Raw genomic sequence first — 12,362 nt, forward strand, 5'->3', positions numbered from 1 at the left:
ATCCTTCCTGCCTACAGCTATCAACACAAACACAACTACTTTAAAAAACTAAGTTACTGCATTTAATTTCCCTTTAGGATTGTTAAAGTATTTCTAATTTGAATTGAAATGAATTAAATCAGGGAAACATCAAAAGCCAATAGGACACCAGCAACAATGATCCAATCTGGGCAGAACTGGCTAAATATGTATGAACAGTAAATAAAGAGGCTTCACTTGACTGCACCAAAATAAACAATATTCAACATCTTAAATTGGCTCATTTGGAGTTTTTATATTAATGTGAAATTTAATATTGAATTTGGCCTGCTTACACTTACATCTTTGATTTTACTTCCATGTTTTAGGTATTTTCTAAGTAAAGGTTATATCAAACCAAAGTTGGGCTGAAAACATAAACTATTATGATTAGATACAGTTAAATTTTGCTCTAAACAGACATTTTTTAGAAATCAACAGAGAGTTTCAAAGCTTTGATAGTTTTCTGGGAATTTATTTCAGATGAGAGGAGCTTAAGAACTAAAAGCTGCTTCTCCATGTATGGCTCTGGTTCAGGAAATGAGAAGTAGGTTGTATGCCTACTAGAGATAACTGGAGCACACACAACAAAGGAACATAAACCACAGATCTATAAATATTCTGTTAGAAAAAATAACTGTAAAATAGCTCCAATGGTGGCTTTGTCAGGGAAAGAAACACTTAATCAGATGAGCTCTGAGCCAGTTTTCATGTTTAAAAGGAGGCTGAAAACTAAAAGATCTGCTTCCCATTCTACTTTTTGAAATTGTAGGAACCAGTAGTAAACCTGCAGAGAGCAAAGGAACAATCAGATCTCTGATATCAGATGGAGCTCGGTTAGTTAGGGCTTTATATGTGAGAAGGACGATTATAAATTCTATGACGTGTTGCAAATACCTATAAAATATATAAAAATTAAACTTCACTGAACTTAGTCTTTTGAAAATAACAAACAATAAGCAAGGATTAAAAATAGTTTCAATTAACATTAATGTTTTTAATATTTAATTTCCTTAGAAATGAGTAGATTATCATCATAATTTGAGAGTGACTAAAATAAATTATTTAGGGCCACATTAGGGCCACTGGAAAAAAAAAAGAAAGTTAACTGATTTTTAAATTTTATTTCTCTATAGTATGAAAAAAAGTCAGAATTCTGACTTTGATCTCAGAATTCTGACATATATATATTGGGTTTGGGTCTGATCTTTGTCAGTGAAGCTGAGTGCTCCCAAATCCCTTTTCTTCATGGCACCCATCTACATTAAGATCCACAATTCTGAGATTAAAGTCAGAATTCTGAGATTAGAACCAGAATTGTGAGAAAAATGTCATCATTGTGAGATTAAAGTCAGAATTCTGAGAAAAGGTCAGTATTCTGAGATTAACGTCGGAATTCTGAGAAAAAAAAGTCAGAATTCTGACCTTTTCCCCATATTAAATGTAAAAATCAGTTACGTTTTTTTTTTGTTTTTTTTTTTCAGTGGCCCTAATCATCTTCCGTAATGGGCTCTATGCACAGCTCCACTACTTCCTGAATTTAAAGCAGCTCCTTTGTTTCCTGTCTTTCATGATTGGACGAACTGATTAATCCAGGTGTGTATGACCTAAGTAACTGGCCAGACACACCTGGATTAATCAGTTCGTCCAGTAATGAAAGACAGGAAACAAAGGAGCTGCTTTAAATTCAGGAAGTAGTGGAGCTGTGCATAGAGCCCATTATTGGACTTGACTGAAGAAAACAATTAAAATCGAGCACTTTCAGTGCAACAGCGCCCCCAGCTGGACAGAGTGTATATGAAACGTTCTTATTGTTGTTGGGGTTTTTTTTGCCAACGATGACCCGGAAGTGTTTCCTAGTGTTTCCTGTTAGCTTGCGGTCCTCGCTGTTCGCTAACAGACTTTCCCTCCGATGGCAAACAGAACAGTTAAAGATGCAAACAGCATCCACGGAACCAACCCACAGTACCTGGTGGAGAAAATCATCCGGACTCGAATCTATGAGTCCAAATACTGGAAGGAGGAATGTTTCGGCCTGACCGGTCAGTGTGTTAGCGAGCTAGCTTCCTGAAGGCTAAGTTCATTTTACAGCCACAGGGATGTTTCACTGCGATCATGTTTGTAAAGTCAAGCCGGAAAATTATGTGAAACCTTTTAAAATGCAAAGTTTTTATATTTAAATGAATATGATTTATAAAGTATTACCAGATTCAGGCTGCATTGTTTACATTATTAACTGTAGCAAAGATTAATCCTGACTTCAAGTTTAAACCTATTTTAGTCTTTTGAGGGTCCCAGACTTTACATGAATGTGCAATTAACTTTAAAAGCAGCTCATTTTATTTCACCTTGTTATTTAGATACTAAGAAAACACAAACTTATAACCTGTTTGATTGTTTTTAAATATCCTGCTTATCACCAGGTAAACCCAAATGAGTTTTTATCCATTCTAAACATTTTCAACTTCAGTTGAAGATGTTGTGCTACAGGAAGTAAAGGCAGTTAAGGGGATGATGGGTCAGTCTGCTAAAAGTGCACAACATTAGATTCAGGTGTTCTGATCAAACAGCCTCATTGACCAGCTTTGGGTTGGATTAGAGATGTTTTCAGAACAGTTAAAGTCTGTTATACGATCAGGATTCAGTAGGATGTCTGCATGTTGAGGAAGGTATCAGAGGTCATTATCAGCCTGTAAAATGTGTTGAATGTCATGTCAGTGATTCCCAGGCTTTGATGATTATAGGAAAAAAGGTAAATTAACATTTCCAGAGATTATTTCTTGCCCATGTCTGGAAGATTCAAACCAGAACCCAGCTGTGATCTAAACCTCTATGTCAGTTTTTCTTTTTCAGCATTCAAAGCTTAGTTCTGGTTCTATGTCGTTCCTTTCAGTCTCCAGCTTCCCATCATTAGTTTGTGTTGGTTCCTCCGTTAATCTAAGCTTCCTTTGTTATGCAGCTGAGCTGGTGGTGGACAAAGCCATGGAGCTGAAGTTTGTGGGAGGAGTTTATGGCGGGAACATCAAGCCCACCCCATTCCTCTGCCTCACGCTGAAGATGCTGCAGATCCAGCCGGAGAAAGACATCATCGTAGAGTTCATCAAGAACGAGGATTTTAAGTGAGTTTTGTCCTTCTCTCAGACTCATTCTCTTCAGTCACAAGGACTTGAAGGCAGTAGCTGGCCATCTATTGGACACCAGGCTAAGAGATGATCACAATAATCAATCAATCTTTATTGTACACTACAATTTACATTGCAGTCGAAAATTCAGTTTCAGTACAAACCGTTCATCCAAATACATCACATACATTCGGGTGGGGGGGCTGAAAGTTGGAACAGATTTACTGAGGCCATGCGTGCCGCAGAACACTGCCAAGTGGTGCATTCTTATGGCTTGCCAGGTTCGCACTGGTTACCTGGCTTTCCATGTCCCAGGCGGTTACAGATAGCGCTGCCTTTATCTCTGTGGAAAGATAGGAGACACATTAGGGATGAGAGGTTCTGGTCACTGACCTGCCTCCATCCTTCAGATCTGTAGAACAACATCTGTGATGAACTAAGAAGGTTTCGTCTGTTTCCTTTAGATACGTCCGTCTGTTGGGAGCCATGTACATGAGGCTGACCGGTACCGCCGTGGACTGCTACAAGTATCTGGAACCGCTCTACAACGACTACAGAAAGATCAAGAGTCAGAACAGGAACGGAGGTCAGTCTGAGGGTGATACAGTATGGAGTTTGGAAAAACAACCCATGAATTATTATTATGACAGCATCAGTTCAACTGAATAATGTTACTTTTTTGTAATGTGGAACTTTGGGAAAGGTTAGGGAAAGTAATTTTACTCAAACTGAGAGCAACAGTCAGCAGCAGTTAGAATGAGAAGGACTGACCTGTTTGTTATCAACTGATAGGTTAATGAACTGTTGGATCGTTTCTATAATCTGGTCAATATCAGAGATTTTAAATACAGGTGGATCTGTTTAGATGTTCCTCTTTTCATTTGCTGATATCAGATCTGAACATCTCAAGTTAAAATCATTAAGTCAATATTTCTGAATCATCATGGCAGAGTTTAGTTTGGTCCACAGCTGCAGCTCCTCAGCAGGAAACGAGGAAAACTATTTTTTTACGACCTCCTAACTAAGAACAAAGCACTTTGCAATGAGGTGGATGTGCATCAAGCAGCAGAATCCAATTTTTTTTTTTCTAAAAAAAAAAAAATTCTCTGATCACTGCACTGAAATATTATTTTATTGAAAGTTTCTAATTAATAGTAATATTTACATTGACGTAAAATGTTAAATCTCTCCATCAAGGATACTTTGATTTCATATTCTGGTATTTACAGTTTTTACAACCTACAAAAAAAAAGGTTTATTAACTTCAAGCTGCTATGAATACAAGTGGGAAATCCTGGAGTTATTATTTATATATATATATTTATTTAGAAATATCTTTGTTTACACATAAAAATAAAAAACAGGAAGCAGAAGATGTATCATGGAAGGTCAGGGGTTTAGGCTTCTCCAATAAGCACATTGGTACAACAACAAACAAAACAGAATCGGATATTATGTTCATTTAAAAATGTTTAATTACGTGAAAACATATCTTTGAAAGGCCTTTCTGTTTTCAGATCATAGATAAATATAGGTAAACATTTTTTTTATCAAGTGAAATTTTAATTTTCAATTATACCATTTGCCAAATTAATTAATTAGATTAATTTCCAGCTTTTCGTTTGCATTTATTTCTCACGACAACCACATCATTCTGCTTGTACTTAAGCGAATATTTTAAGTTATTTTTTATTTTCCAGAATCTTCTTGTCAAACAGTAATCACAGAAGAAATGACATTCAGGTCTATTGTTTTAATACATGTCAACATGTGCTGATTAGTAGGAATAATTCTGCTCAAGAGTTTTAAAGAAAAAGTCTCACATTTTGTTGTTAACCAAGCGTTTCTGATTAAATAAACATTTCAGCAGAAAAAGGTACCGAAATAATATCTTGTTAAAACAGGGAATAAATAATTCTGTTATTCTTAAATGTTGCACAAAAAATAAGGTAAAATAGAAATTAGTTTTTATGAAAAATATAATTATTAATCCAGATAAATAAATCATGGGGAGAAAAATGCTTTTTTATATAAATCAGTGCCCATAAAATTAGAGCTTGTCTGGGAAATGTTGACAGTTTCTCTGGTATTTTCCTTACGGTAAATTCCAATTACAGAGGAGAAAGAAGCTGAGTCCTACTAAGCTGGATGGAAAATATACTAACAGAGTTTTTGAAGTGGGATGTTTAATATCAGACACGCTCCATGATGTTTCTGTACTTTCTCCTCTAGATTAGAGATTAGATTAGATGAGCTTTTTTGATCTCACAGCGGAGAAATTCACTCGTCACATATTGGCATAGAAGTTACAGAAGGTGCAAACAAGGAGGAAAAATATATATTGCTTATTAAGAATGAGCAATATATATATACATATATACACTCTAATGTGGTGATTTATAAAATGACCACATATATGATATGTTATATTAACCTTGACTGTGGATGTTGTTTCCCCGTTTATTCTTTGCCAAACAGCCACCTGAACGTGTCAGAAATTACAACTACAGCTAAGGTATAGGAGCAGCGTGGCATAAATGATATTAATAATAAAGCAACAGTGTTGAAGGCGATTATTATGCTGCCAGGCCCAGTTAGAGATGCTCAGGAACCATCCTGGCAAACAAACCCACCGGATCAGAACCTGACGGCTCCATCTGTTTCTCCCCCAGAGTTCGAGCTGATGCATGTGGACGAGTTCATCGATGAGCTTCTTCACGCAGAGAGAGTCTGTGACATCATCCTGCCCCGCCTCCAGGTCAGTTAGCCCCACGTTCTGTAAGGCTGGTGGATCTAGATCAAACGTGGATCTGGATCCAAACTGCTGACCAAGTCCTGGTTCCTTTGAGAGTTCGGGAAAATCTGAATCTTCACATCTTTCTGTCGTGTTTTTGTGGCTTTTGAATGATCATATTGATGATGAATTCAGTCCAGTTTGGTTTCTGTGCCTCAGAAGAGACAAGTTCTGGAGGAAGCGGAGATGTTGGACCCCAGGATCAGCGCCTTGGAGGAGGACCTGGATGAAGTAGAGAGCAGCGAGGAGGAAGACGAAGAGGAAGAGAAGGTAAAGCCTGACTATCCCCAGGGGATGATTTTTATTTGTAAAGCCAACAGTGACCCCTGCTGGTCACAGGGGGAAGTCAGGTCAAACCTTGACTTCTTCAGATGCTTTTAGGTCCTTGAAAGATGTTTGCTTTTTTAAGCTCCTCATTAAACCTGGAAACATGAAAATATTCCAACAGGTCCTGGGAAAGTTCAGCTTCTTCTTTTGAAGAAGAGGCGTTTTAGATTTTTCCTTCCAGGATTGTGATGTCTTTTTTTATTTTATTTTTTTGTCTGGTTGGCAGTTTGAACGGCTACCGAGCCCTGAGCCTCACAGACGGAGCCACCGTGACAACGATCGGCCGCGCCGCTCCCCGTCGCCTCGTTACCGACGCAGCCGCTCTCCCCGACGGTTGGTGTTCGCCTCCAATGTCTGAATATTTACAGCTGAACTTATCTCAGATCTCAGAGATGACCTGAACTATTTTCCTTGCAGGAGGAGCAGATCTCCGAAGAGGAGAAGGTGAGACTCCTGTCTGCTGCCATCGGACCGAACCCTGCAGCTTCACGTTCTGAACCTGTTCTTTTGTTTCCATAACAGCCCGTCGCCTCGGAGAGACCGCCATCGCAGCAAGAGCCCCCGGAGGCACCGCAGCCGCTCCAGAGACAGGCGGCACCGCTCCAAATCGCCCGGTAGGTTCTGCTGAGGCCAGCCGACCCGTTCAGTCATGGAAGAACATCAGTCAGAACCTGATAATGAGGGTGATGCAGGAGTTCATAGAAGCAGCTTCTACTGTTGGTCCTCTGAAGGACAGTGAGGCAGAGGTCTGGGCTTTGACTAGGCCGCTGCAGCTCCACTCTGAGAGGTTTGGGTCGTCATTCTGCTTATGACCCGGTTCACCTGTCAGACAGACTGAGCTGGATCTGTAAACAGAAATGTTGAGCCTCCACTATATAGAGAAAGATTTTTAAAACCCAAGAAAACTAAACAATGCTGAGGGTTTTACTATATTATCTGTGTTAGCTATTCACGGCGACCACTACTTATCCAGGGAGGTTGGGTTGAACCGGAGATGAACTTTATCCTCTAGCTAGACCAATGTTTGGAGAATTGATGAAAATTGGCCTCGGTGCTAATTCAGTTATATTTACATTGATGCTGACATGTTCATTATTATGTTGTAATAAACTGGATCACACATAGATTCATTACGATGCAGTATAAGGGCCAAGCTAGATATTTTCTTTTTTTTTTTTGAAAATAAAGTTGTAATATAAGGAGAATAAAGTCGTAACATTACGCGAATCAAGTTGAAAAATGACGAGAATGAAGTCATCATACCACAACCCGTTTGAGAAAGAAAGCTTCAAGCTCCGACTGGCAGATAACGGCTGACCAGCAGCACCAAAAAGCTACCTGAATCCACTTGTACATCCTGTCCAATTTGATGCTGGTGTGCTAAAAGATTATCTTAATTGTCAAACCTACGCCAAACCTCACATGATGCTCGACTTTCCTCATTTTAGGGAAAAAAGTGCTTCTTATAAGAGTTGTCATAAAATACATCTTTTTTCCCATAATATTAGGACTTTATTCTTGTAATTTTAGGACTTTATTGTCATAATCTTTTTGAGATTTTATTCTTATATTACGACTTTATTCTATAAATAAAATAAAAAAAATCTCTAGGCTGGCCCTTATACTCCGTCATAATCCCTAGATCTGACGAAGACAATATAATGAAAATAAAACATCTATTTGCAATTGAACAGGAGCCTCTCATTAATTAACTGCAGGCAGAGGAGGCCTTCAGTTTAGCCCCGCCCCCAATGCCAGAAATGAGGCAGCTTGTTGACACATCAGAGCTTTTCAGTTCTACATCTCTGCAGGACATCTATGGTTTATTTGTCTCTCATTTAAACTGAGTTTGGACCTTGGAAGCTTCTAGATGGCTGGTTGCTTAAAGTCGCCCCTCATTGCTGAGGTCTTTCTGCCTTGATGTTGTGAAAACAGAAACCTGCAGGTTTAAAGGAGTAGATGATCAGTGATTGGATCACCACTCTCTGCTGACCTCATATCCTCTTACCTTAGACAGACACGGGGTGTACTTTCTTTAACAATGACTGCAGTTCACCTTTATCTGCTTCATGTTTTAAATCTGCTGCTGTTCTAAATGTTTGAATTCAGACATTTAGCAACAATTTATGGGAAACGAATCTAATTGGAAGCGTTTGCATCTTTATCAGGTCACCACAGGAGTCACAGACATCGCAGCCATTCCAAGACCCCAGAGAGGTGAGTCCATGGAGCTACGCTAAAGGATGTTTTGCTGTGCCAGTGTAGAAGCATGCAGTCTTTGGTCACATTTCCTCTGGGTTTCAACAAATTCATCCTTTTTTCCCTTTAAAGATCAGAGTCCAGATGGAAGTGAATCAGATTAGATCTAAGGGGTTAAATCTAACCGGATCTTTAGTCACAGATTTAAAAGTTCTTAATTTTTCCAGTAGACTTAGTTTCTTTCCCATTCAAACAGTAGGATCCTGTTTTATATTCACAGTTCTGTTTGATGAAGAAGTTCTGTTTGCTCTCATCCTCACAGGAGCTCCAAGAAGAGCCACAAGAAAAGCCGAAGAGGAAACGACTGACCTCCCCCTTTTTAAACATTTGTTTACTTTTTGCCCCCCCTCCAATCTTTTACTGGATGTGTTTTAAACAGTTTCAGGTTCAGATATCTGCACCATTGATGGTTCTTATCTGAAGCTGTCCCAGGCTGGTTCTGTTCACCTGGTCTGAAGGTTCCACATCAGTCTGGAGCTCAGATCCAGATGTTTTCAGTTATTTCTTATTAAACTGTGTAAATAGAGAAAATGTGTTTGTTTTTNTTAACTGCAGGCAGAGGAGGCCTTCAGTTTAGCCCCGCCCCCAATGCCAGAAATGAGGCAGCTTGTTGACACATCAGAGCTTTTCAGTTCTACATCTCTGCAGGACATCTATGGTTTATTTGTCTCTCATTTAAACTGAGTTTGGACCTTGGAAGCTTCTAGATGGCTGGTTGCTTAAAGTCGCCCCTCATTGCTGAGGTCTTTCTGCCTTGATGTTGTGAAAACAGAAACCTGCAGGTTTAAAGGAGTAGATGATCAGTGATTGGATCACCACTCTCTGCTGACCTCATATCCTCCTGACCTTAGACAGACACGGGGTGTACTTTCTTTAACAATGACTGCAGTTCACCTTTATCTGCTTCATGTTTTAAATCTGCTGCTGTTCTAAATGTTTGAATTCAGACATTTAGCAACAATTTATGGGAAACGAATCTAATTGGAAGCGTTTGCATCTTTATCAGGTCACCACAGGAGTCACAGACATCGCAGCCATTCCAAGACCCCAGAGAGGTGAGTCCATGGAGCTACGCTAAAGGATGTTTTGCTGTGCCAGTGTAGAAGCATGCAGTCTTTGGTCACATTTCCTCTGGGTTTCAACAAATTCATCCTTTTTTCCCTTTAAAGATCAGAGTCCAGATGGAAGTGAATCAGATTAGATCTAAGGGGTTAAATCTAACCGGATCTTTAGTCACAGATTTAAAAGTTCTTAATTTTTCCAGTAGACTTAGTTTCTTTCCCATTCAAACAGTAGGATCCTGTTTTATATTCACAGTTCTGTTTGATGAAGAAGTTCTGTTTGCTCTCATCCTCACAGGAGCTCCAAGAAGAGCCACAAGAAAAGCCGAAGAGGAAACGACTGACCTCCCCCTTTTTAAACATTTGTTTACTTTTTGCCCCCCCTCCAATCTTTTACTGGATGTGTTTTAAACAGTTTCAGGTTCAGATATCTGCACCATTGATGGTTCTTATCTGAAGCTGTCCCAGGCTGGTTCTGTTCACCTGGTCTGAAGGTTCCACATCAGTCTGGAGCTCAGATCCAGATGTTTTCAGTTATTTCTTATTAAACTGTGTAAATAGAGAAAATGTGTTTGTTTTTTTTTGTTTTTTTTTTTTACAAATGTCATAGAAATAAAGCCGCCCATCTCAGATGATTTCAACTGACTGATTCATCAGAAGTATTTAGTAAAATAATTAGCAGGTGACCTTCAGCTGATTGCAGAACTAGAATCTCCTAAAGGTGGAGCTGTACTATGTTTTCTTATGTTGGAACAATTTATGATTTTTATCCTGTCAGTGTTATTTGAACTTTGAAGTTTTTCTGCTACAACATAAAAAAAGTTGTAAACTTTGCAGATTTGTTTTAGTTTTTGCAGTTTTTAAACTTTTTAATGCAAGTTACCATTGAGGAGCAGTGATCAAGTCTAAATTCAATCATTTAAAAAATTCATCATCTTAAAAACATTTTTGGGTTTTGTTTTTTGTGCAGTTTTTCTGGTCAATTATGAATGTAACATGTTGGTTTACTGGTAGCATCTTAACAGATCTGACGCAGGATAACGTAAATTTTTGTTCTAGATCACCAAGAACTTTAAGCTGGGAGTCTCAGACATTAATCCAAATTCTGAAATGAGTTTTATTGGACAGTCCTCTAAAGCTGCAGTTCTCCCTGATGCACATGATCTGCCCAAACTTTTTCCTTCCACTCGACTTTCTATGAATAGACCCTCAGAACCACCAGCTTCTCTAGCAATCACCTTCTATGGTTGCACTACCGGGATTTAAACAATATATTGACTGTGCTACTAGACAAAGTCACACACTAGATAAGTGTTACGGTAACATAAAACATGCTTATATAGCCACAGCCAAACCACCTTTATCCAGCTCTGATCAAAATGTTATTCATCTGATCCCCACATACAAAACTGCCCTTAAAAGCAGGAAACCCCAAATTAAAACGGTTCATATCTGGTCTGATGACAGCATAGAAACATTGAAAGGCTGTTTATCTACAGATTGGAAAATATTCTTTGAGGAGCAAAATTTTCGACACTGCCCCAGATGTAATCACAGATTATATTAAAATCTGTGTTGACATTGTGATACCAACAAAAAAAAAATGTACCCCAATAACAAGCCTTATATCACAAGGGAAGTTTAAGACTGCATTTATGGGGAAAAAACAAGCTTTTAAGAACAATGATCTCTTACAAATAAAATCTATACAAAAGGAGCTAAATCAGAGGTTAAAAAAGCAAAAGAAGATCATAAGAAGGCTATTGAGGAAAATTTGATATCAATGAACTCAAGACTTGTGGAATTCTATGAAACTGGCTGTTGACATGAAACCTTCACAGTAATTTATGCTGTGTATGATCTGGTAAAAGCAAATGAACTGAATGCCTTTTATGGACAGTTTGATAATCATGATTTTTCTGCTGAAAATGACCCGATACTTTGTGACATGGTGCCACAGGACAGGATTGATTTTGATCACGTTAGCGTCAATAAGATGTTCCAGCAGGTTAATGTCAATAAGGCCACAGGTCCAGATGGTATTTCCGATTCTTACTAAGAACTTTTGCAGGTGAATTGACACGTTTGGAGACCAATTTTCAGAGATCCATTGATACTCATACTGTACCATCTATGTGGAAGAGGGCAATTATTTTACCTGTTGCCAAAAAGCACTGCCCACAAGAGAACAAAAACCCATTGCCTTGGCATCTGCTGTAATGAAGTGTCTTGAAAAACTGGTGGCAAATTATTGAAGATCGGATGTGGCTCCACAACTCGATCTTGACCAATTTGCTTATAAATGTGGGAAAGGCACTGTTGATGCTTGCAACGGCATAGTGCATCTAGTGGCTAAACATCTAGAAAACCCCCAGGCTTATGCTAGACTGCTTTTTGTTGATTTTAGTTGGTCCTTTAATACTCTCCAGCCTCACGTTCTTCTGTCTACAATGAAAAACATGAATGTCAATCCATATATTATCAGATGGTTTCACTCATTCCTTATTAGTCATTTTCTGCCAGTTAGGGTGAACAGGACCTAATCTGATCTTCTTAGCATCAGTACTGGTGCTCCCCAGGGGTGTGTCAGTTCACCTTTTCTGTTCACCTTATATACCAACTACTGCAATTGTAATACACCAAACAACTATGTGTTCAAATTTTCTGATGACACAGCTATTCTCTGCCTCATTTTAGGGACATCAGACCTAATGGGCTCTATGCACAGCTCCACTACTTCCTGAATTTAAGGCAGCTCCTTTGTTTCCTGTCTTTCATTAC

At 38.7% G+C, this 12,362-nt stretch overlaps 1 protein-coding gene across 1 annotated transcript; it reads left to right on the forward strand.

Moving 5' to 3' along the window:
• Positions 1-1,871: 1,871 nt before the first annotated feature.
• Positions 1,872-9,049, forward strand: prpf38a (pre-mRNA processing factor 38A). Its single transcript, XM_015391582.1, has 10 exons — positions 1,872-2,060; positions 2,978-3,137; positions 3,605-3,726; positions 5,813-5,898; positions 6,094-6,204; positions 6,488-6,594; positions 6,679-6,705; positions 6,784-6,875; positions 8,430-8,478; positions 8,783-9,049. The coding sequence occupies exons 1-10, from the start codon at positions 1,931-1,933 to the stop codon at positions 8,826-8,828; spliced, it is 930 nt and encodes a 309-aa protein (XP_015247068.1). The 5' UTR covers positions 1,872-1,930; the 3' UTR covers positions 8,829-9,049.
• Positions 9,050-12,362: the final 3,313 nt, after the last annotated feature.

Source organism: Cyprinodon variegatus, unplaced genomic scaffold (genome assembly GCF_000732505.1).
Source record: "Cyprinodon variegatus isolate N-32 unplaced genomic scaffold, C_variegatus-1.0 Scaffold550, whole genome shotgun sequence".
NCBI classification, from domain to species: Eukaryota; Metazoa; Chordata; class Actinopteri; order Cyprinodontiformes; family Cyprinodontidae; genus Cyprinodon; species Cyprinodon variegatus.